Raw genomic sequence first — 25,995 nt, forward strand, 5'->3', positions numbered from 1 at the left:
ACACACAGTCTTACTGCTGCTGCTATAGCAACAAGTCTAGAGGCAGCTAGTACTACCCAAATCTGAGACTCTTTAACATACAGCACAGACTATATGTAATCAAGACTTTAACCTGTATTGTCCTTTCCCCTTAGCCAACCACCTCTTACTGGTTGTCAAACTTGGCTTCCTTAATAGCAATCACCGCTGCATCAGGAGGTCATTGGTACAGTAACTTCAGCATATGATCTTCGCTGACAATTCAATGCAGTACTAGGGGAGCATTGCAGTGTCAGAGGTACCATTTCAGATGAGATGTCAAACCAGGACCTCCTTTACCCTCTCTGATGGATCTTTGAAATTCCAACCACTCTTTGACATCTCCCCGATCAACATTTATCCCACAGCTAAAAATCCCTAAAGCAGATTATCAGGTTACTTATAAGATCATAAAAAATAAAAGCAGGATCAGGAGTAGCCACTAGGCCCATCGAGATTGCCTTGCCAATTAATAAGCCCATGACTGAACTGATTATGACTGACTCACTTGTCAATCAAAAATCTGTCTAGCTCTGTCTTGAATATATTCATTGATCCAGCCTCCATTGCTCTCTGTAGAAGAGAATTTCAAAGACTAACGACCCTCTGAGAGAAGAAATTCCTCCTCAACTTAAATGGGAGACCCTTTATTTGGAAACTATGCCCCCAATTTCTAGATTCCTCCATGAGGGGCAACATCCTCTCAGCATCTGCCCTGTCAAGCCCCCTCAGAACCTTAGACATTTCAATAAGATCATCTCTCATTCTTCTTAACTCCAATATAGGCCTAACCTGCTCAACCTTTCCTCATAAGACAACCCCTTCATCCCAGGAATCAACTTAATGAACCTTCTCTCAACTGTTTTCAATGCAAGTATATCCCCTCCTTGAGTAAGGAGACCAAAGTACTCTATGTGTGATCTCACCAATGTGCTGTACAGTTGTAGCAAGACTTCCCTATTTACATTCTCCATCGCCCTTATCTTGTTGCTGTATATGGGACCTTGCTGTCTGACAAATATGCTGTTTTTTGATATTATAACAGGTATTGCATGTCAAAAGCATTTTATTGGCTAGGAAGCGCTTTAGGACTTCTTGAGGTCATGAAATGTGAGATATAAATCCATTTCTTACTATACTGATGTTAGCATCTTTAAAAATCAAAACAGGCATTACCTTGCTATTTCTGCCTAAAATTATCTAATTAATGCCAAATTATGACCAGGTTGGTACGGTGGCATAACGCTAATCCTGCATTGTAGAATGACCTCCAAATATTATGCAAATTTCCCAAATTGCATCTTCAGAATTTACCTCATAAATAGCGAATCCAATGGTATGGAAGTTGATGCCCATCCTGCGCTCCTTCCGACGATTCTTTTGCATCAGAGCGACGACAAACGTGCAGAGGACCTCAGCAACATCAGGATCATCATCCTCCTCACAGAGTTTCAGTCGGTACTGAGGGTTTGTCCAGAATGTGTCTTAAATGAAAGGATGAGAGGGAAAGAGATTGGTCTTCGGCTGATCTCTACCTACAGAGTCTAAAAGTAAAGAGAAAGAAAGAAAACAAAGGGATAGGAGGCAAGAACAGACAGCAAGAAGGAAAAAGGAAAGTAAGCACAAATGGAGAAGAACGAGAGAGGAGAGAGCAAGACAGAGCTAAAGAAAAGGAATGGAGAAAGCAAGAAAGGAAAAGGAACACAAAGAATAAAACCTAAAGAGGGAGGGAAAAAGAAAGCAAAATGAGAAACAATAAACTTGGTGATTTACCGGCTGGCACCAGAAAAATAACCATGAAAACTTCAGATTGTCATAAAAACCAAACGTTTTCAGGAGTGGAGAATACAACAACCATCCAGATGGAGCCTACAAATGACTCTAGCCTCCCATTATGTAGTTGCTTCTAAATGGCCTCTCAAGTACATTAGCAAACACTTAGTTGTATACAATCATCATGATGTTCAGTGGTAAGACAAGTCCCTACTAAATATGATTGTAGCAGTAACTTCTCAGGGCAACCAAGGATGGGCAGTAAATGCGGTTTTGACAATATCACACCACATCCCAAGAACAAATGAAAAAGGAGAAAGAAACTAGAGAAAAGAAGAAGACAAACTGAAAATAAATAAAAAAGATGGAAGAAAAGAAGCAACTGTTGGTAACAGGAAAGGTTAGGACCTACCTGGATAGTTGCGGCAGCCCCCAGCCGAACAGCCTTTTACCCACCGTCCTTCATTGATAGATACAGTCCACTTATGGAGCTTATCATCACCCAGTGCATCTGGTGTCAGATTACAAATCTCCAACTTTGTGAAATTCTTCTTGAAATCATCGAAAGACATCCTGCATGTAGCAACATGAAAAAAGTATCATATATAGTCCAAAGTTTAAAAATCACGTCATTCATTGGGAATCACCCATATTTCATGTTTCCTGATTTTTTAAAGCATTTAATGATAACAATTTGACTGACGTTTAATATTTTGTATTGATCAGTACTGGGGAATGCTGCAGGTCATCACATTTAACACCAGGGGCTGGATTTTCCTCCACTACTCTACCAGAAATTGGGTGATATAGCAGTAGAAATGGGAAGAAAATCAGGCATTTAGGCCCACCATTGCCTCATCCACTGACCCTACCCCTGCACCACTGGGCCACTGCTGACCACCTCTTCTCACCTGTCAAATGCAAATGATGGGATTCAGCAAGGTCTAAGTCCCCAGCAGATTTTCCTGGTATTGATAAATGTTGCTTCTATTTCCCAGGGCCATCAAATGGACTGTGGTGGGAAGCCCCTGCAAGCAGCAGTATTGGCCATGAGGTCCCCCCAGTGAAGTGAAAGGATCCTGTAGTGACCTCCTTCTTCCACAATGGTAGCGGAAAGCAGGGTGAAGAGTGTGGCGCTTGGGTCCTCCAACGGCACAGCAGTTGGGCTGACAAGAGGTTGGGGCTGGTGCCAGTGTAATCAAATTTTAGCATAGCAAGACACTGGCACATTTGGGGTGATGGGGAGGGGGTGTCTTAAGGGAGCCAAGCTCCGGCTTATGGGGTGGGGTCCGTTGTTGCAAAGAGGCATAAAAGGCCACTGATTACTTGGATTTTTGGAGTTTTCTACTCCCTTAAGTGCCCCCTGTAGCACTGGCAGCATTTTATTACCAGGCAATAACAGTTTGTCACCTTGGTGGTGGGTGTCCTGCCAGCAATTGGCCAAGCATGAGTGAACAACCTTAACCCAGTGGGTCACAGCAGTGTTCAAGGGGTGGATAGAAGTCCCAGTCCACTAGGACATCATCGCTGGATGAGAATTCAGCTGAGAACCCAGATGTCAGCCTAATAGGCCAACACAATAAGAATCATCAAAATCCATTAGAGCTTTAAATGCAGGTTTCCAGATATAACCTAACAAGAGTCAGAAGCCAGGAATTTCCTGAGTTACCCCCACTTCACTGCCGTAACTTTGCCGAAAACCCTTGAGAGCATTAATGGGGCCTGTAAGAGTAGGAAACGTGGTGGGCAGGGGGACCTAATTCGGCGAGACCCGAAATCTCAGTTTCCCGACGTCGGACTGAATTTGTGAGATAAAGTTGGCGGCATGTCAATGGCGGGCAGTCAACACGCCACCCAGTGGGACAGCCTACTAATCATTCGTTTACATACCATGAAAACTCAATGTGAAACACAACAAATTAAGTCTTACCTTCAAAGTTAAGTCAGTGGTGCATGGGAAACTCATGCCTCCAGTTTCCTGATAGCATAAAGGTGGTGTACACCAGGCAAGGTTTTTCAATTTTTTGATCTGAGGTGGGATTTTGTCTTTGTCTATTCCGCAGCACAGGGGACAGGACCCAGGGAAGATGGGACAGTCTGGTAGCGGAAAGCAGGGTGAAGAGTGTGGCGCTTGGGTCCTCAAATGGCACAGCAGTTGCGCTGACAAGAGGTTGGGGCTGGTGCCTGTGTAATCAAATGGTAGCATAGCAAGACATTGGCACATTTGGGGTGATCGGGAGGGCATGGCTTAAGGGGGCTAAGCTCTGGCTTATGGGGTGGGGTCCGTTGTTGCAGGGAAGTCCAGCTGCAGGGGGAGCAGGTCAATGGTCTCTGAGGGAGGGTCCAGAGAAAAAGTGAAGGCAAATGAAAGGTGATGGAAGGAGGCTCTAGGGTCATTCCAGGAAGGCCGAGGGTGAGGGTGGAAGGGTTAAGACTAAAAGTGGCAGGTTGAGTGTCAACAGCTCTGAATCATGATTGAATGCTCCAGGATGATTGGGGGAAGGAGCAGGATAACATTGGAAAGTGAAGGAGAAATGTGAGGAAGCTCATTTTGACAAAAGGAGAGTGAGATAGATGGGCGCCATTGCATGATCACAGTGTTAGTGTCTATTGACGTGGCTGCTAAGAATTTGCTAGCTTCCTGGAGATCAGGTGCTGCTAGGAAACTTTTACCTTGCAGGAGATTGGGTTATGGTATGAGGAACCCACTGTGGGATAGGAGGAGTTCTACATGTGGTCCATGGGAGGTCTTGCATTCCCATTGGTCCACTGCAGCTGCTATAGGAATGAAAGCCATGTCAACAGTTGCTCATATCTTTGCTTGCCATCTTCACAGATTTGTAATGGGTCTCAATCATTTTGCAACCTTAGGCAGTGGAAGAGAGGATTTGCCAGAGGTGGGCCTTGGTTGTATAATAACATAGGCCATAAAGCCATTAGCTGACACAGCTGAGGGGAAGAGAGGTCAGAAGGAACCAAACCAGGGTCATTTTCATCACCAAAGAGTATTGGTGCCTCAGCGTATGTTCAGAACACACACCAACTACCTCCAAGATGTCTGAGAGGTGATGTTAGAGACTGCTAAGGCTTTCTCTGGAGGCAGTTACTGACCTGTATGTGCTCCTACAACAAGACCTGCAGTCTTGGGGCTTTGGAGGGAACTCCATTCCAATTACCCTCAAGATAACTGCAGCCCTAAACTTCTATGCCAGTGGCTCATTTCAGGGCTCCATGGGGGACATGCATGGCATTTCTAAAACTGAAACACCTAGGTGCATACGGGAGGCAACCAATGCCCTATTCAGAAGGGCCAACAAATTTATGCGATTCACGATGCTGATAGCCAGGCTGCAAGTGCAGTTGGCTTCAGGGCCATTATGTGGTCCCCACAGGTACAGGGTGTAATTGACTGCACACATGTAGCCATTTAGGCTCCCTAGGAAGATCCAGCTGCATTTGTAAATCAGAAGGGGTTTTACTCCCATAATGTTCAAGTTGTCTGTGAGCACTGGAAAAGAACTATGCGGGTGTGTGCTTGTTTCCGAAGCAGGTCTCATGACGCATACATCCTAAGGAATTCCCAGCTTCCCAGCTGCTACAGCTAATTGAGGCCCCTGCTCAAACGTAGGTTGGATCCTGGGTGGCAAGGACCATCCCCTCAGAACATAGCTCATGACACCAGGGTGTCATCCCTACAAACCCTGAGGAGGAGCATTACAATGCAGCACAATGATCAATGTGGGCAATCATAGAGCAGACCATAGGATTGTTCAAAATGCACTTCTGATGTCTTTACCAGTCTAACAGCCTTACAATATGCACCACAAAGAATGCCGAGAGTGTCATCTGCTGTGCCTCGCACAATATGACATTGCAAAGGGGAGAAGAATTGGCAAGTGAGGACATGGAGAAGCTGCTAACCTTCCCAGATGAGGATGATGGGAAGGAATTTGAGGAGAAGGAGGACAGAGATTTCACAGCAGTTCTTCCAGATGCCAGGATCATGGGGAGATGTGCCAGGACTGTCAGGGACAACCACATCTTTAATCGTTTTGACCATGAGTGATGCACCTACCTGAATATCATTTCCTCGCATGTAAACTTTTGTCTGCTTCGATTGTGCACCCGCCCCTGCCAGCCTCCATTCGGAGCTACCTTACTACACATGTCCTCTACTCTCCCCTTAAGGGGAGTGGACCTTTCTCAAATGGGATGAAAAGAGATGACTCGCCCCAAGGATACAGGCTTTGCGTTGGCACTCAAATCAATGAAGCCATCATGAGTCATCTCTCTGCTCCTTGGCCACATTGTGAAGGCCGTGATTGTATGAGCAGCACATCACTTCTCACACTCATCAGTGATCCTGGCCAATCTCTTTAGCACATCTTTTATGGGGAGGCCAGCAGATGCTGCATGTTCAGCTTCACTGCATTGCCTTGAGAATACAAATCATGCCATACACATGACTACCCAATAAAGACTGACCTCCAACACATGCCACATTGTTGCCTACACAGGTGAGATATCCCTCAGGCCCCTTCATTCAGCAACCACTGATAAAATGAAGCATGACAGAACAAATGCCCCCTGAGGGAGGACGTCCCAACAAATGCACATAATGCACACACAATAGTCAAGTGAACAAAATATTATGATAATTATATATATGTGCATGCCATTACAGTGTATCATTAACCGTGTCATCAATGTGCCCTCAATACTTCTTAATTTTTCTTTACAATTAACCGCTGTGCCTTATTTGACATGAGCAGCTGATGGAGGAGGCAGGCTGCTGAGAAAGATTCCCCACCGCGTGATTGCACATGGGACATGTGCCTGCTGAATCCACTTAGAATGTTCATTCCGATTGCATGTGTGGAGACGCCCGACAAATAGGCTGAAGTAGTGACCACTTCCTGTCCCGCCGCCGGGAACCGAGCACTTCTTATTAAATTCCGCCCTCTGTTTACCACCCATAAATTTAGAGTCAGAGTGGTTGAAAATAAGGGAGGAAGATTTTATCCTCACCAGAACTCTCCATCTTCTTTCGTTTGATGTTGCAGCCGCTGCTTTTGTGTTTTCTCAATCTCAGACCATTCCCGAGCCCTGGGTTGGAAAGGAAATTCCTTCATCAAACTGGGAAAAGCCTGTAAACTCAACAAACCACTGCCTCCATTTATTCCACCTCCCTCTGTGGAAATGAAAACCAGGAGCTGCCATTATAATGTTCCACGCTCCATGACAACTCGGAGTGTACATCACTCACCTGCTGACATTGAGTGTTTAAAAACCGAGCAGGAGCATCACAGATTAGCCCACTCATGACCTTACCCAGAGTAAACGTGCACTTTTCAGCATGGACACTGGGCACTTGACATCCAAACCTGACTTTTGCCTTCCTTCGTAGAAAAATAAAACAGCCAATTGTAACACACCACTACCTACAAACATAATTTGTAACATTAAATTACCAATACTACTCTACAGTTACTTTTTTCAGAGTGTTCTTTATCTGTTCTGAAGTCAAAAAGCATATACTGTACTGTAATAGCCAGTTTAAGTATTAATCATAGATAATGGCACACACTAAATATTATTCACAGAAGTGTTTAGTTATTACTAACAGATGCACTCAGATCCCTTTTAAGTTTTCTCAGATATTTCAAAACCTGTTCAATTTTAAATCTTATTAAAACATTTCATCAAATCCTGTTTAAATATTATTCAAAGCTGAATATTATATAGATATTTTGAACATGTTGTATTGCTGAATCAGTTCCACTTTAGGTCCTCTATGCTCACACCAAACTAAAGAGACAGTAACTCAGGAATGCTATGTGAGGTGTACTGCAGAGAGGCGTGGATCCTAGATTTATAACTGCATTATCACCTTCCAAGGTCCTGTTTTGTCTCACCTGATAAAGTATTTATTCCGTTCACCTCACTGAAGTGTTTCAAGATAGGGCTATATTAATTCACAGATGTAACTGAATTTCCTGCACGTGTTCTTCCTACTTACCACAATTTGTCAAAGCAAAAGCCATTGTTGGTGATATATACACAAATAATGGTGACAAATATCAGATCAGAGGTGGAAACTCTACCAATTATTGCATTTCTCCATAACCTGGGATGCTGAGATTCTAATAGAGTCCAGCTGAGATCAGCTAATTTGGTGTCTGAGGCCTTCTTAAATTAGCTGCTTACTGTAATATAAACTTACAGAGCCAGTAGTGGAGCACGCATGAATTTCCCTTAGGGATTTTCTCCACTTAATAGATGGCTTCCTTCTGTGCTCTAAATCTCTATGGTTTGACTGTCCTATTTCCACCGAGGTCACTGGATAATGATCAGAAGCAGGAACTCTGGCTAACATCAAATGAAGCACTTCTACTGCTTTTGTTGCTGACATCAGCAGGCTCAGTACAGGCCAGGGATCAAATCTGGAACTTTCTTGGTTTGTATCAATAGTATGAAACTTGCAAGATGCATTTACACAAAGGGAAACCTCCGTTCTTTACTTCAGTTATGATTAGCATTAATGGACCGAAAAGTACTTAACAGGAATGACACTGTGGCCTTCATTGAGAGTAAACTACAGACCAGTGCCATAGAGAAAGAATGACACTGACTCCGAGGGCTGAATTTGCATCAGGTCAGAAGGGCTTCGCACCTTAGCCAAAATGGCACCAGAGCCCTGACTCCAGAAGTCTCGCAGCAGAACCTGGCACCCACCATTTTTGCCCATCCACAGTTCATGGAAGGAGCTTCACATTTAAAAGTGCAACTGCTTTCACTCACAAGCAATTTTGGTCACCCAGGTTCCTGAATACAACTCATGGACTTTAGGCATTTGAGGATAAGGTCTAAACCCACCAAAGTTGTTTGGAGAGGTCAGGGTCCCCTTTCAGAGAGGTCGGGTACTCATTTGGGATTAAGGGTAGATATGAATGTGCATAAAAAGTGGATAAGGTCTGTGGAACTGTCAAGTTGTCAAGTCATTTAAATCCCAAGCTCTTTAATTTAAAAAAATACAGCCTACAGTTGAAAAAATAAGTGCTTACAATTTTACTAGCTGTTTTTTGATAAGATTAGTGCTGTTTGACTGCTTCCACAACCATTCATTTTCACAGTGAGTGCCTGTAAGTTCACAATTTGATTGACATCTCTAAGTGATTATAAAGGGATTAGATGTCTTTGATGTGGGGCTATGAATACAAATGTTTGTTTTATAAGGAATTTGGTATTTGAAGGAATTTAAATGAATTAAATAGGCCTTTAAAAACAAGGACATTTTTTAAACATATAGTGAAGCCTGTAATAGATATTTAGAACTTCATTTTATTTCATATCAGCAGGGAACCTGAGATCTGCCCAGAGTGGATACTGTGTGAGTTGGGATGGAAGGTGTAAAGGCAGAGGGAGGTGAATGGGAGGCATTGGTTGGCATGAGTTGGCACCAAGTTGGCATAGTCGCTATAAAGGACCATGGGGATGAGTGGGGTTCATGGATTGGCATTAGTTGGTGCTAAGTTGGCATAGGTGCTATAATGGGCCGTGGGGTAGTTAGAGGGGCATAGGTTGGCATGGAGGGTATGAGGGGCCATGGGAGATTGGAGGGGGCATGAGGTGGCATGGATGGGGCATGGGGAATGTGTGGGGGGTGAGGGGGTGTGAGGGGTGAGGGGGTGTGAGGGGTGAGGGGGTGTGAGGGGTGAGGGCTGTTTTTTGTTTCACTCTTTTTATTACAACTGGGGCAAAATCCCACAGCACTGAGGTGGGCCTTTTAAGCAGCCTACCTCGGCAGCCGCTGTGGCTGCCTCCTTACTGTTTCCAGCGGTTGCAGGCCTGATCCAATTAGCATCCGCACCCCAAGAATGAAAATTCAGTGGTTTGGAGCAGTTTCTCCCAAGTTGGGTTTGTGGAAATTTCCCAACTTTATGTACCTATCTTGGGAGCAAAAATGCTGCCCCTAATCTGAACCGCAATAAGCAGGAAGAAACTGAACACAGTCTGTAACAACTCTGAGAAGAGGTGGGGAAAGTGCTCCCTGGGTGATTCTGGCAGACAACTACTTGTATTTTGTTTTTAAGTCTTAAAATTTAAGTTCCAACTCATTTACTAATCATTCATGCACATCAGGCACAGCATGTTTAAGCACCTACAATCCTGGATGCTTTTTGATTATTAATATGATTTTGTACAGTATCTTTTTTGTACACTATCTTTTTTGTACACTACCTTTAACCTTGAAACACACTCGGGTTCTTCACAGGGGACAAATATTTGTTAACCAGGAAAGGAGGAGAGATGGGGGGTTTTACAGTAATGAAGTGAAGTCATAAGGTTGAGGGGGTTTAAGGAGGACAATCTAGAAAGTATGTCGAAGGTGACTTAAGGCAAAACCACCAAAGGTGAAACAATTGGGGGCCAGACTCTGGAAGGACAAACATATCTGGAGCAGGAAGAGGATAAAAGCAGTGAGAAGTAAAGATCCACAATGCACATATTTTGAAATGCTTAGAAAAAAACATACTTGTCACTCCAGGATCCATTCCACTCAACTGCTCCCCATGGGTTCCTCAAACGCAGCAACTTCACCTTCTGACCTTTATAAGTGACCTGGTGGTGAATTACCATTATCATTTGTTTTTAATAATCAGAGACAAGCACAGATTAATAAACACAAATTTGCAAAACTGAACTGTACACTGCATACCACAGCCGCCTGGAGTTTCCTTTGTGGACATGACAACAACTTATCTTTATATAGCACCTGGAATATAATAAAAGGAGCATTTTGCACACAAATTTTGACCCAAAATGGGCCCATTTGCAAATTTAAAGTTATTCACAACTATCCTCCTAATTTCATTGGAATATATCAAACTTAAAACGAGTAAGAATCAGCATAAACAATCTGGGTCCTATGAAACATCAAACCCAAACAGAATATTTTGTTTTTAAGTCTTAAAATTTAAGTTCTGACTCATTTACTAATAATCCATGTACATCAGGCACAGCATGTTTAAGCACCTACAATCCTGGATGCTTTTAGATTATTAAGATGACTTTGTCACAGAAAACCAATCAACCTAGCAGAAAACACAAAGCAGGTCCCAGGATGATTTTTTTTAAGTCAAAAATCTGCAAAAGTCAAAAATAATCAATTTCTGTTGCACTTGTAATTCTGGTCACAACGTTACGATGAGCAGGCTCAAGGGGCTCAGTGGCCTACTCCTAGTCTTAATTCATATGTGCACACCATACATAAAAATCCAAATATGCAGTGGTAGAGATTAGTGTACATCATGTTTGTTTTACAGCACCCAGATTTATACCTAATCTAGATTGACTTTGGTCTCACTGTTAAGTTTTGTGAACAATTTTTCAGGATAAATATACATAAGACCAGAAACCCTCATAATCATTTTGTGTGTCCCAGTATTCCCCGCGCAATCAATTCCTGTATCCCAATATTCCCGCACAATCACTCCATGTGCTCCAGTTTCCTCTTTAATCAATCCCTATGTGCCAGTATGCCACCCATAATTACTTCCTGCATACCTATATTCCAATGTTATCTCTCTCTGCATCCCCAGTATTCCCCCATAATCAATTCCTTTTGTTCCAGTACTCCACCTGTAATCACTCCCTGTACCCCCAGTATCCTCCTATAATCAATCTCTATGTCCCAATATCGCCCCACATTCACTCCCTGTACCACAATATCCCCCCATAGTCATTCCCTGTACTCCAGCATCCGGCCTGCTCTTCTTCATTATGACCTTATGTGAACCTCACAGATATATATGCTCCACAAATTTTTAAGTCAAATTAGTCAATGGCCAGGTTTTTAACTTTACCTCATCCACGTTGGTCACAGAGTAGGCATGACCTTTGATCAGGCCACTGGTTGTCCGTGTCTCAAATTGCAGAGGTATGAAAGACTGTTGAAATAGAAGAGTCAGTGAGATTATGCTGGTAGCATGGCACTGCTTAACAGTTAGCTGCCTTAGGGCGATAATCATTCTGTGATGTGGCTTGGCGTATGCCCCTCTGTCTATGACTTTATTTCTGGGTTATGACAGAAAGCCAGTAGGAACTGTCCTATCTTTCCAGGAATGATATTGAGTTTCCTCCCCCCACCGCCACACCCCCACCCCTGCCCCCAACCAAACTCCCCATGGAGTTTATGCAACAAGTAGTTGGGCTGCACAAGCCAGGAGAACTGATTTTTTTCCTTGGTCTATCTAGAGTTAGTTGATGTCAGCTGGGACAGAATCAGGCCACTCCCATTTAGTCTCAGTGCCCCTGGGTTAATGATAGAAAGCATCAACCAGGGTTCTTGATCTCCAGTGCTACCCAACAACATGTGGACTTCAGGTCAAGACAAGGATAGGCTGGTTTGAAATGGTCCCACTTCTCAATAACCAGCCACCTTTCACTGTGTAGACCCACACATATAAAGCAATCACTCAAACAAGTTTCTAGAGAAGAGCCACTGACCAATGATTTATAACCCAACTGCTAGTGTCCAACAACCTGTATCCCATATGAATGAGCAACATGCACATGGGTAGAGGAGAAATGGAAGAGGAGAAGTTTTTCTTTCATCTCACCTGGTTTCTGCAAACCCTCTCAATCTCCACCAAATCTACAAACCCCGTGCGTCAAGTTATCTGGAGTAGGGGTGCAAGGGAACAAGCCTGAACCAATGATATATCTGCACTGAACTGCTGTGTAAGCACACAACTCTCGAACTGCCACAGCAGCATAATAATTTGTGCCATGTAGTCCTGCGTACAGAAAAGCAATATGCTGGCATGCAGGTTATTTCCATTCTTGTGCAGGGGACTCAGAAAATACATGCACAGCTCCCTGCCATCCACCACCTTGCCCCCTCCCAAGCACTTTAATTGAATGGTTGATGGAGTTAATTGTTATCTCAAATATTTCAGCACAGACTTCCAACCGAGTGTGGGGCATAAAGTGGCAACTAGGCACAGACAGACAGGTGTAAATATCTCATTAGCATCTTCAGCAGTATCTGGATGAGTATGTGTGCTTTGCAAGGTTATCTCAATACAGCTGAGAACTCAAGCTGCCATCAACGCTGCATTCGACTTCGCTTAGAGAAACTGCAAATGACACACATTCAAAATGGATGCAAGGTAAAACTAGGCTGACATGATTAAAGGAGTTCTACTGTCTTGGGCATGTTAGAAAATGCTTTTAATTGGGATTTATTGGACACACTAACTTGTCACCCACTGTGCATCAATCAGTATCAACATGGCACTTTGGCATTCCAGTACAGAATGTTCCTTTTGTAAAATTAACAGTGATTTGGAATGCTACTTCATCCAAATATATGATCAAGACCTAGCCATGGGTTTTGGTTTTGCAAATCAGAAATTTTAGACAGAACCACACAGTTGAGATGTGAACAGTGGTGACGGTGCTTGCTAATGATGTAAGGTTCCTAGGATAGAATGTAGCAAGGATTCTCCCGAGCTCCAGTTGTACTTTAGCCATTTCGGGTCTTCTCTGAGGTTATACTGAACCTCCGCCAAAGTTACAACATTGGATTGGGTCAACTATGGAAGAAATCCATCCCTTGTTTATTCAGCAGTGTAATGGTAACTCACTGTGTAACTACAGATTTCCTGTTTATTTAGCTGGGTAAAGTTTACTCACTGTGTAACTGTATAGAATTCCTGTTTATTTAACTAGGCAAGGTTTGCTCACTGTGTAACTGTGCTGGGTTCCTGGTTTTCAGAATATTTAGCCATACCGGTTAGCCAGCATGCGTTGCAGATGCAATCATTAGTTGCCTCAAAACATCAATTCCTCTATTGCCATACAAACCCTGACTGGAAGGTCATCCAAATTCTTGCTCTGATCACCAACTTTGGCCTTAGATCCATCCAGAGCAATTAAGGTATTAGACAGAAACTTTTGGATCTGTGCTTGTGGCATGACACCTGTTCCATGAAATATACCTTCCTGGAATATCAAACAATATCACAGGATTTCAGACAGCAGAAGAGCAGTAAGGAACAGCAGAGATAGAAGGAGAGATGAGAGACAAAGAGAGACACACAGACAGACAGACAGTGAGACAGTATGAGAGAGAAAAAGGAGAGAGGCAGCACACAAAAGCATGAGAGAGAAAAACAAGACAAGAAATGAAGGGAAGGTAACAGACATAAAAGGGAGAAATCAACAAAGAGACAGAAAGGTAAACAGGCAGCATGGGAAAGCAAGAAAGTATTGGAGAGAAAGAAGCAGTTTTTTAAAATTCTTTCATGGGATGCGGGCATTGCTGGAAGGCCAACATTTTGTTATCCATCCCATTTATATGGCTGGTCCAGTTCAGTTTCTGGCCAATGATAACCTCCAGAGTGTTGATAGTGATGGATTCAGCAATGGTAATGCTATTGAAAATCAAGTGGAGATGGTTAGATTCTCTCTTGTTGGAGATGGCCATTGCCTGGCATTTATGTGGCATGAATGTCACTTGCCACTGATCAACCCAAACCTGAATGTTGTTCAGGTCTTGCTTCAGTATCTGAGCATAAGATTGAGAAAGACAGAAATAGCACAAGTGAGAGTGAGTGAGATAGCACTGGTGAGGAAGAGGACAGGAGTAAGCAAAAAAGACACCACAATACAATGGGATGGGATGAGTGGCACAGCAAAAGTGTTTGATATAGAGATAGCACGAGAGGTCTTGACAGAGTGAGAGAGACAGAATTTAAATAAGTATGACCTGATATAGCAAAAGAGAATGAGAAAAAGAGAAAGAGACAAAAGAAAGCATGAGAGCGATTAGGATAGTGAGAAGGAAGAGTGAGAGGAAGAGAAAAAAAAATAGGGAGGGAAGGGAGGGAGATCAAGTGAGACTTGCAAAAAGAAGAATGTGGAGAATTATAGAACATGTTAGAGAAAGAGATATATGCCTATAGGGGTTGATAACAGCTCTTCCAGCCTGGTCAGCCCTCTCAGGTGCTATGTGAATACACTGACCCTGGTTAAATCAATTGATTTCTATCATGTTACGCTCTAGACCCATCATTTTCTGAAAGTGTCAGAAGCTCGTAAAGAGATACCACTGGCCCACTCTACACCAGCTGTTTCTTGGGCATAGGGAAAGGGGCAGGGAAACTAAGGTGTGAGGCATCATGGAGTAACATGACGTTACTAAGTATCCAGCCACAACATCACCAACAGTAATATTCCAGCTTTTACTGACAATTGGGCTCTTACATACAATTTAACATAACACATAGGAATTAAAGTTATCAAATAGGGAGCGAGGAGGGTCTGTGATATCACATACGGAGTTAGGATGGTCTGTGTTATCACACGGAGAGGGAGGAGTGTCCGTTATATCACACGGGAATCTGTGGTCTCATATGGGTGGGACCTGCTCTTCTGTAAGTCACTGATCAATGAGATATCTGTACATTTATTGTCTCTAAACTATCTTCCTCAAGGATACAAAACATGTACCAACTGGTGTCTCTTAGTTCCTCCGTGGGATGATATTAGTGCATTAACTGGTGTCCTGCTCCAAAATGTCTCTCAATCAGTCTGCTTTAGACAGTTTGTGTGAAACAGAAGTCCAAGTAGGCAATCTCCAGCTTGGATGAACATTTCAATCTGTATATGTAACTTGAAAATATTATTGAAGAAAACAGAAGCACAAGAGCTGGCATGCCAACATTTTGCCACCAGGGGGCACACTTACATCAATAGAACAGCCCATAAGAGAGCCTCTTTCTGCTGCCTTCTTCAGGATCCTGTACAGATCCTTGGGAGCCTCCTTTATCTCAAAGAATTCAGTAACACCGCCAGTGAAATCCTCCATGGCTTCCGTGGTGTTGCCACCCTTCAGTGCTTCATAAGATCCATGCAGCCTGAGTGAAAGATAAATAGGATGGTGGGTGAAAACACAGCCTGATCCTCCAGTCACTTTTTGACAAATTCTCTTTTCCCCAATTATCTTTGCTCCTAATAACACTCACTCCCTCTACCCTCCAGAACCTAACCCATTTTTCCAGAGGTTGAGTGTAGGCAGGTTATTAACTATCCCTTTCATTTCAAACAAAGTGTCCCAAGTCATGTGGTACTAAACCTCAGTTTTGGTAGAGGTTGCTTGTTTGTGCAGTGGGTTGTACACAATTGGCGGGGAGGGGCCACCCATTTTATCGAAAGTCAACATTGTGGAGGACCCAGTGAAAAACTGGAAAGCCAGCAATGTTCCTGGAAATTTTTGACCAACTATGATAACTCTGGGATAGTTCAGCAATGTAATTGTGGGTTTAATTGAACCATTCTGGAAGCTTTAACAAGAAACGCAAACATTAGGTATTGTGATGCAGTCAATCTAAGCATCATCCAATGACAAGAGGGAAGATCTCACCCAATGACCCACACTCACTTAGCATAGGCCTTCTCTAATAGAGCACTCCAGAATTCATTCCTTTCCGCAGACTTGGTGAAAACCAACTGATTGTTGAAGGTGGGGATTCGGTCATCAATAGTGATATCCACCCAGTCACCGAAACGCCAGAACTGCAATGAACAGTGAAATGAGAAGAATAGAGGGATTTAATACTGTAGTCTCATGGCATGGGAAAAAAACTTTTACTCCTCATATCATTACTTGTCTAATGTGGATTTGAGCTACTTCATTCCAACCACCAGCAAGGACATTCAGACTATGTCACAATAGATATAAGATAGTCACTAATAAATCCAATAAGAAATTCAGGGATACTGGTTAAGCATCTTAGGGAGAAAGGAATAGAAGGATACATTGAGATGAGGAGGGGTGGGAGGAAGTTAATACAGAATACAAACAATGGCATAGACCAGTGGGACTGTTTCCTCTCCTCCCATCCAAAAATGAGTGATGAGCAGATTTCAGCACATGCCCCATTTTGATATTTAATTTCCATCGGCTCGGGGTAGCGCTTCCCTATATGTAGGTAGCAAATGAGGAAGTGACTGCTGTTTTCCAATTGCCAGAAATGATAATGGGACAATTTCTATAATGGGCACACCACCAATTTTACACTTGGGCAACAAGGTGAAAATTTAACCAGGAAGTTTATTAACTAAGAATGTTCTTACAGGAGCAGTCTTGGTTTCATGAGATGTGAGCTGAAGGGTGTTGAAAAATGTCCAGGGAGCTGGCAATTCTCCTGGAGTTGTGTTCCTCGAGACCCCAGCGGGACGTTCAATAGGACCTTTAACCAAAGAGCAGCGAGAATTCGATTTTCTTCAGACATCAAGTTCTAACCAAAGCTTCAGAAGATCGAGACCGCCCTACTCCGCCCTTACCAGTGTGACAGGGCCAGGAATTCTAGACAGTTTAAGTGTACTAGGGGGAGGGGGAAGTGTAGTGAAGCAGGAGGGGGAAATATGGCAGGGCTGGTGGGGCATGTGCAGCAGGGCGGGAGGGGGATGTGTGGCAGGGCGGGAGGGGGATGTGTGGCCGGGGGGAGGGGAACATGTGGCAGGGCGGGAGGTGAACATGTGGCGGGGGGGAGGGGAACGTGTGGCAGGGCGGGAGGGGAACATGTGGCAGGGCAGGAGGGGGATGTGTGGCGGGGGGGAGGGGGATGTGTGGCGGGGGGGAGGGGAACGTGTGGCAGGGCGGGAGGGGAACATGTGGCAGGGCGGGAGGGGGATGTGTGGCGGGGGGGAGGGGGATGTGTGGCGGGGGGGAGGGGAACATGTGGCAGGGCGGGTGGGGGAATGTGTGGCAGGGCGGGAGGGGAATGTGTGGCAGGGCGGGAGGGGGATGTGTGGCGGGGGGGAGGGGAACATGTGGCAGGGGGGAGGGGGATGTGTGGCAGGGGGGGAGGGGAACATGTGGCAGGGGGGGAGGGGGATGTGTGGCAGGGCGGGAGGGGGATGTGTGGCAGGTCGGGGGGGAACATGTGGCAGGGGGGAGGGGGATGTGTGGCAGGGCGGGAGGGGGATGTGCAGCAGGGCGGGAGGGGAACATGTGGCAGGGCGGGAGGGGAACATGTGGCAGGGCGGGAGGGGAACATGTGGCAGGGCGGGAGGGGAACATGTGGCAGGGCGGGAGGGGAAAGTGTGGCAGGATAAAATTGCATCATGTAGAAAGACAAGTCAAGTCAGGGTCTGATTTCACTGATTGGGCATTTCTCTTTCACCCTTGAAACAGAAACATTTTGCTTACTGTTAAAGGCCTTGCCCTTTCAAGTGCTGGCAGCAACTCATCTTGGGGAAAGATTTTAATTTTTAATCCATGCAATTCTACTCACACTAAAGCGACAAAGGATCAGCAGTAGGCCATTCAGCCCCTTGAATTTGTCCCACTCTATTCGATGATGGAGAATCTTAAGCCCATACAACCTTGGTTCCTAAACCCTTGTTACCCTTATGCAATGAAACCTACCAATCTAATTTTGAAATATTCAGTTGACCCACAACATCACCAGTTTTTTGGGGGATAATATTTCAGATTTCCCCTACATGTTGCACACAGTCACTTACCACACTGACTATTAAAGAACAACAGACCAGACAGCTACACAGCTACCAGGAGTACACAAGTCCACGCATTCCTCATCCTTCTGATATATTCATTACTAGGGGAGAAATGTCTGGCTAGTCCGTATCTGTCTGGCGTGGAAGAGAAGAAATGGGTCTGCATGGTCCTTGTCTGTCTGAGGGATGTATCTGTCTCAGGGGATTTGTCTGTGTATTCCCTGTCATCTGCCTGGGATATGTCTGTGTCCCTGTCTGTCTGTTTTTTGTTGAGGGAGGATGTGTCACTCTCCATGTCCGGGCCGATCATGCGGTTGTGTTCAATATATTAATGACCCTGACCAGTGGAGTGGGCCAGTTTCAGGGACGCCACTGATAGTGGTTGGTAAGTGCCAATGGACTTCCTGTGGCAGTGAGACCCAAGGGAACTCCAGCTTTCCTTTGGAGAGAGGGGATGATTGATATCCCTCACATAGCAGATCGGAGACAGAGGGAGGGCCCACAGCCAATGCTGTAACACACTGCCCCACTGACTCTGATAATAGTCTGGTTGCTTCTGTAATCTATATCCCTAATGGAGAATGACAGTACCTGGAAATGGAAGATCCCAGCATAGTTTTCTGTAAAGTACTGATCTCTAGGAATGACCCGGTACAGCAGCTTCTCATTCAGAGTTAGACAAGCAATGGCAGCCAGGAACCAGCAGTCACCTGGTTAAAAATAGAAATCATCAGTATCCACTCACTCCAATCCGAACATTCAGAGCTACAGTATCTGAGTAATTTGAGATATGACATGGGAACTTGAGTATGTTTGGGAGGAACAGTTGATTTTAGCCCTACGGTTCTCAAAGCTCTTCAACATGGGGTTTTCTCATGTCATGTCCGGGTATATTGAAGACCACTGACAGAGATTGATTATCCAAATTAGTCAATAACTCCATTATCATTGTATAATGTGACTACCATGATGGGAGAAAGTGAATGAGATGGGCTATGATCTTTTTTCCAATGTTCCAATCCAACTCTGAGTTCACAATAAACTCAGTTCTTTGATATCCTGTAGTATCTTTATGGTGGGGGTTTTAGTAGGGATGGAGATAACCTGGTTTTAAGATGAAACATTTCAGTCCCTGAGCCATAATGCACATTCTAACCAAAAGGGATAAATCAAGGCCCCTGCCCAATGTCTATAGATCTGTAGGAAAACTTCTACATATGCCAGGCAGTGATGGGTCATAGAAAGAAGTGTTAACATATTTTGGAGCTTGTGTATTGCTCATAGTTAAGTGGAGAATTTGCTGTTTCAACCGGATAGGTTTGTCCTTTAGTGCAATGCACAGCATTTATTCCTTCATATGCCACCTAACTTAATATTTTAATGTCCAATTTCTGTAATGTCCTAAGCTCAGTCAGAGATGAATTGGACTTGGGACATCCTGAGTGCTTAGGCCAGTTACAGTTTAATTGCTCTTGGGGACATCCTGCATGCTAAAGTCAGTTCTATTGGCAGTAATTACTTGCATGCAAAACGCTAAAAGCACCCTCCACAGAATGATACTGGAACATCTCTTGCTCCTTAACTGTTACCATTAACCCAATTTACTCATCCTTGTTGCAGGAAAAAATGAGAAAATGCACAAGGCCACCTCCAGGGAGACATCTCCAACTTCAAATATTTCATGACCAAGGAGGCATGCCAGGGTGGTACTTTGTTATTGTGGTGGGAGATAGCGAGGTCGGGGGCATATTACAGCACCAGGTTAGTGACTGAACATCTACTTTGTTACCCTGGCATCTTTCTGAAGAATCACACAGCCATAATCTTCAACCCTTTTCTCTTATCACTTAATCACATGGGGTTAACATTCACCCATTCTTAGCCTGTACAATACATTCCTTCAGATTCACCACAGTAACAGAAACAATAGGAGGAGGGAGAGGAGGGACAGGATAATGAGGACCAAGAAATACAACATTCCTGGAGCACTTTACTGCTTCCAATTCCGCAGCTCCATCTCCTTCACTTGCTTCCTTACTCATCATCTCAGATACTTTCATCCAGTGGGTGTGTGGGGGGATGGGGGTGAAATTCACAAGGGAAATGGAAGAATGGGAAGTGAGTGAGAATGTATCATCTACCCAGTGGAGGTCAAAGAAAAGGCTACGCATAGCTTTGAAGTCGTGCAACCCCCAACTCAAGGATACTGAAAATGATATTAAAGGAACATTGTGGCAATGTGCAGACTCTCAGGAAGTGTGGCAACTTGAAGATGTGGCTTTTAAGCTTTTCATTTGCAGTAATATGAGGGAAGCTTTTTCTTCATTGCAGGCATCAATAGAGCATGTGGCAACTTTACTGGAAACTGCAGCAGCACATCACTAAAGGATTTTTATTTATTCATTCATGGGACATGAGCATTACCAGCAAAGCCAGCATTTATTGTCCATTCTTAATTACCCTTTGAGGTAGTGGTGCTCAGCGCCTTCTTGAACCAGTGCAATCCTTGGGGTGAAGGTACTCCCAAAGGACTGTTAGGAGTAATTTCTAGAACTTTGACCCAAAATGTTGATGGTAGGAAATTTGATGATGGTAATGTCATCAGAGGTTAAGAAGAGGTGTTTTAACTGGACCTTATTGAAGATGGCTATTGCCTGGCACTTGTGAGGTCCAAATGTTACTTGCCACTCATCAGCCCAAGCCAGGATGTTGAGCACATCTTGGTGCATGCAGGCTTGGGCTGATGAGTCATCATCACCCCTTTCCTCAAAAAACCAACCCTTGACCCTACCATCTTTGAAATGGCTTCTCATCCTGCTCCTGTAAAGTTACCTATGATGTCTCTCAAAGATCTATCCTGGGGTTCCTCCTATTTCTCATTTATCATGCTACCCCTCGGTAACTTCATCCGAAAGCACAGCATTAGTTTCCGCAAGTATATTGATGACACCCAGCTATACTTCACCACCATCTCTCTCAAGTGGGATTTTCTGGTCCCGCCAGAGTGTGGGTCCAGCAAGTGTGGAGGAAGATGAAAAGTCTGTCTTCCGCTGGCGTAAAACCAGGACACAATTGTCTTTAAAGGCAGCTTGGGTGTCCTGCCGCACCATGTCAGGATTTAAATATCATGAACGCTCATTATGAAGCTAGCTTTCCAGAATCATGCCCCTGCTCGTGACCAGAAGCCCATGTCAGAGTCTAATTGGACCGGCGTGATTCACAATCAGATATAAGTGACATGCTCCTAGCAGCCTGCACTTCCTTCGCAGATTCGAGGTAAATTTGCCTAGCTTTCATTGTACTGCACTAGCAGCTGCTCCGACTCTGTGCCAGGCTGTGCTGGCAAGACCAGCAGTAACTCAAGGGGGCTACAGAGGCAAGGCTCTCCATTCCAGACTAGTGGTAAGACAGAGTGAGGGTGGAAGAGGCTGGAGGATAAACGCTTGACTTGGAAGGGGGTTGCAGTGGGGGCAAGTATCACACAAGACAGAGGCAAGGAAAAGGGATGGAGGGCAAAGGATTGACTGGGGGATGAGGAATACTAGGGAAGAGTGCACACAGACACATGACTGGGTAGTTGGGGGCGGTGGTAGCAGGGAACATACTTGGGCCAGAATGGAATGACAGTTCTACGGCAACGCACACAATTTAGATGACTGAGCTTGGAAAGACCGTCCTTGTACCAGTCTAGGAAGAGGGAGGGCCTGTCAGTCCTGTGTCAGTCATGCCCAGCATAGTGAGCGCAGGGCATAGTGACCTCCACACACACTTTGATCCAGGGGGTTTCTGTCTTCATACTGGGCTGCATATGGCACAGTCACAATCAGGGGAGGCATCTGCAGCCTATAGATGGGAAAGAGTTAATGCAGGGGCTGGCATTCGATGTCTCATGGGGAGGGTCTCTGTATCGGACAGGGTAGTCAGTAGGCCTCAAGATGGGTAGAGGTCAGGTCACCATGGGACAGAGGGACATCAAAATGTTCCGGGGTAGGACAGGGATATCCACAACTATGACAATGGGATCAAGGATTAGAGAGTGAGGAAGGAGAGCAACTGGAGGGAGGGAAACCTGAGAATTACGCTCCTCCAGGATGATGGGAGATATTTCCACATTCACAGGGGAGGGTCGAAGCCGGTTTGGAAGTAGAACCTCAGCTGCCATTTTCTAACCTGAGTGTATGGCACAGTTGAAAAAGAATGTATGAAAAAAAATCTGCAAGGGGGTATTCTTAGGGCTTGTGGGAAGAGTCGACCACTGACCACTGCACTTGTGGGCCACCTGAAGGGTCACTCTCCTAAATTCCAAATTCCCAAATGAAGAGGAAGGCACAGCTGAGACATGTTAGGAGCATTCCAAACCCAATTGAGGGAATCTGGGGCCTTAACTGTTACAGCATACTCATGCAAGAATAATTTAGAATCAGGCCATTAAACAATCTCTTTGCCAAAACACTTCGTCCTACTCTTGGCAAATCCCAATTTTAAGAAGGCACCAATAGGCTAGAGGCAATAGGACAAAATGCAGATGTCTATTTGCCATGACACCTCTAAACCTTGCAGCTGGCAGGTTTAGCGATGGGGCCCCCACCCCTCCTAAAATACTTCCATCCCTTCACTGATCATTTGGGCTGCTGTGTAAACCAAAAGATGCAGTCTCCGAGTGCCTTGCCTGAGGCTTCCAGTGCCTGGCAGAACTCTTGCATGTCCAAAGCGCTGTCATTGCAGTAGCATGATGAGATTGTTGACAGACCATTGATGACACACTCATTGATAGAACAGACCATCGGCAACTTGAAAATGCCATTCCAATGTCTGATAAGTTAGGCTGCGCTCTCCAGTACACTCTTCAGAGGATCTCACTCATCATTGTGGCTTGCTGTGCCATACACAACCTGGTGGTGCAAAGGAGGGATGTCTTGCCAGACGCTGAGATGGAGGTGATGCATGTGTCCTCCGATGATGAGGATGTCAAGAGGACTGAGGGCGAAGAAGCTGAGGGAGCGGGAGAAGAGGCCATTGTAGTGACCAGACAAGGCAGGCGTGCACATGCAATGCTAATAGCCATCAGGTTCCAGGATGATGATAACGATTAGCTATGATGATATTCTTTAACCAGTGTCCTCCATGCTGGATCTACTTTACCGCTTCAATTGCTCTCCTCTTCATCGCAACAATCCACTTCAATCTCTGAATGAGTACTTACACTCGTGCATCACTATGTTCTCACCCTAGGAAGGTTAGGCACCCTCAGGAACATATGTCCTTTCTGTAATGCAATCATATCTACAACAGAGCGTTTTGTGAGCACACCCCAGATGGTGCAGCCTCTTCTAGCATTTCACCAACATTCACTGGCTACAGCAGCCTACAAGAGACAGGAGCAGCACTGCAATCCTCAGTGCGCTTGTGGCAGTATGCCAGCATTATGACAAGGTGCCTCAAGGAGGTCCATCTCCACCTAGTCCATCGTCTTCATGTGTGAGTTCGATTGTGATAGCGTAATGCGATTTTTGGGCTCAGCTAGCCAGTCAGGCAAAACAAGTGTAGATGCATCCTCATCATACTCAGTCCTCATCGTCACACACATTCTCAGGACACAGTCATTCATCGCTGCAGTTCATTTCAACATTAATTGATCTCGAACACTTCACGAGCACCATATTCTGACACCTGTGGGCCACTCTGGCACATGACTCCGTCTCAATTCTTCAATTTTGCCCCACTGCTTAGCCCTGGCATTTGTGCTCCTGAAAAGGTAGATACATAGCCTTCAAGGTCCAAAATTGTACATAATAAAGAGCACACATCAGCTGCTATCCATCCTTACTCTTAGCCCATTTCACGGATGCATATTTTCATTCTTGCAGCCTGACCTATGCACATGGAAAGCAGCCACAATGATGCCATTGATGGTTCCACATAATCGTTTGGGTTGAGCATCTGAGAGGTTACAGAGGGTTTATGTCATTAGATGTTAGTCAGAACTTATCCTCCCATGAGCATGGTAGCCATGTGGGGAAAATGCACACAACTCCTAGATCGCAAATTTTTAAACATGGAGCAGGAAACACCAGAACAGAAATGTGGTGGCTACGTTCTCAGCTCAGAAACATGGAGGAGGGAAGGTGGGCACTAATATTTGGGTGCCCTTGACATTTCCAAGTGAACATTAGAGAATGCTGTATGCAGACATGAGCACATATGAGCGAAGAGTTTGGGCTCATAAACAGACCACACTCAAGGCTGACGGACAGCCCTTGGAGGTCAATAAAAGATGGTCTGTCTCTATGCGCCTTTACATTTCATCTACCAAACACACTGGCTATTCTACAATGCGGAAGCATTGGGGGACTACATGAGACTCCATCTTATACTGCCGTGACTGAAGATCACATTAACCTCTAAAGCAGATCTCAGAGATGCCTTGGACAACCACACATTTCTTCAAGGCTTGTGCTTCACTGATATCGGCACTGAGCAGAGAATGGACAAATACTGTCTTGAGATATTTTCCACCACATCGATCTAAGGCACATGATGGGACATGTGCGGGATGGTGGGGGGAGGGAATGTGTGAAACTTGAATGACCATGAAACATTTCATCAGACAGAAGGGGCATATACAACAGGAGAAGTGGAATGGGTGGAAATCTATTTACATTTGTGGACATGATATACAGATTGTGAACATCCGTGCAACCTTTGCGCTCTTAGTATTAATTAATCTTACTAACCCTACCGCTACCTTTAGGTGCACCTCCAACATCCACAGCTGAGGTGGAGGCAGTCTGCTTACTGTAACGCTCTGTTGTCTGAGATGACTTTGGCAGGCATCCTCTGGAGGTCATAGACCTAGAAGGCCCCAGCCTACTTTGGGACTCCTGCTGTGGGGCAGGGCTACCCTCCTCAGCCTGTGGAGCTGCAACTGACAGGGTCACAGGCAGAGGGGATGCGGATTGGCTGGACACACTGTGAGTCACCTAGGTGGATGTCCCCAGAATGTCCAGCTGCTAGTCCTGATCCCTCTGGGTGCCTGACTGACTCCTTGAGGAGAAGGGATATCTGAAATGAGGTGGAAGTGCCCTGTTCCCCTCTTGCTTAGCCACTGACGGATGCCACCTATGCCTCCAGTGATGGAGTGTAACTGCTGGAGCACTGCAGACTCTATGTCTTGGACCAAGGTCCCCATGGCAGTCACTTTCCCACCAGTGTTGACCTTGGTGCACTGGCATGTTGGTGCAATGACATGGACGGACTCCTCCATTGTAAATTACAATCAGTTGACTGCATCTGACAATCCTGCCTGATATTCCCATGTCTGTCATTGCAATTCCAACACTTGTACTAGAGCAGAGTCCAGAGGCTTGTCATCTGACTGGGACTCAGTAGAATCCTTGGCTCCAGCAGTCCTCGGAGTGTTGGGGACCTTGGATGTCTATGCCTTCGCCTACTCTGGACCAGAATCTGTGTTGTGCTCGCCAGACCCTGAGCCTGCCCTAGAACTTGATCCCACCGAGGTGTGTGGCTCTGAGTTAATGGAGGGTATGGGTGAATGGTGTGACAGCTCTTCATCTAGTGTCTCCTCAGGATCCTCATCTGAGGTGGTGGGGACTGGGGCTGAGGGGCTGCTTGCCACTGTCCCTCTTGTGTTTCTCATTGTTGTCTGTCAAT

At 45.0% G+C, this 25,995-nt stretch overlaps 1 protein-coding gene across 13 annotated transcripts in view; it reads right to left on the reverse strand.

The window, feature by feature from the left end:
- Positions 1 to 25,995, reverse strand: part of capn3a (calpain 3a, (p94)) — a 164,704-nt gene that overhangs the window by 65,874 nt on the left and 72,835 nt on the right. For 9 of the 13 annotated variants that reach the window (XR_005946270.1, XR_005946269.1, XM_041214322.1 and 6 more), the window contains exons 4-12: positions 18,916 to 19,034; positions 16,241 to 16,374; positions 15,548 to 15,716; positions 13,663 to 13,800; positions 11,658 to 11,741; positions 10,328 to 10,413; positions 6,820 to 6,897; positions 2,204 to 2,364; positions 1,333 to 1,502 (exon numbers count right to left, since the gene is read on the reverse strand). Coding sequence is in view for 11 of the 13 variants with exons in the window: in XM_041214322.1 (XP_041070256.1) it covers positions 1,333 to 1,502; positions 2,204 to 2,364; positions 6,820 to 6,897; positions 10,328 to 10,413; positions 11,658 to 11,741; positions 13,663 to 13,800; positions 15,548 to 15,716; positions 16,241 to 16,374; positions 18,916 to 19,034 (1,139 nt within the window). In the remaining 2 variants the exon portion in view is untranslated. The remainder of the gene's footprint in view (positions 1 to 1,332; positions 1,503 to 2,203; positions 2,365 to 6,819; positions 6,898 to 10,327; positions 10,414 to 11,657; positions 11,742 to 13,662; positions 13,801 to 15,547; positions 15,717 to 16,240; positions 16,375 to 18,915; positions 19,035 to 25,995) is intronic. The other 4 variants (XM_041214321.1, XM_041214323.1, XM_041214326.1 and 1 more) reach the window with 1 other exon arrangement.

Source organism: Carcharodon carcharias, chromosome 20, assembly GCF_017639515.1.
Source record: "Carcharodon carcharias isolate sCarCar2 chromosome 20, sCarCar2.pri, whole genome shotgun sequence".
Lineage (NCBI taxonomy): Eukaryota > Metazoa > Chordata > Chondrichthyes > Lamniformes > Lamnidae > Carcharodon > Carcharodon carcharias.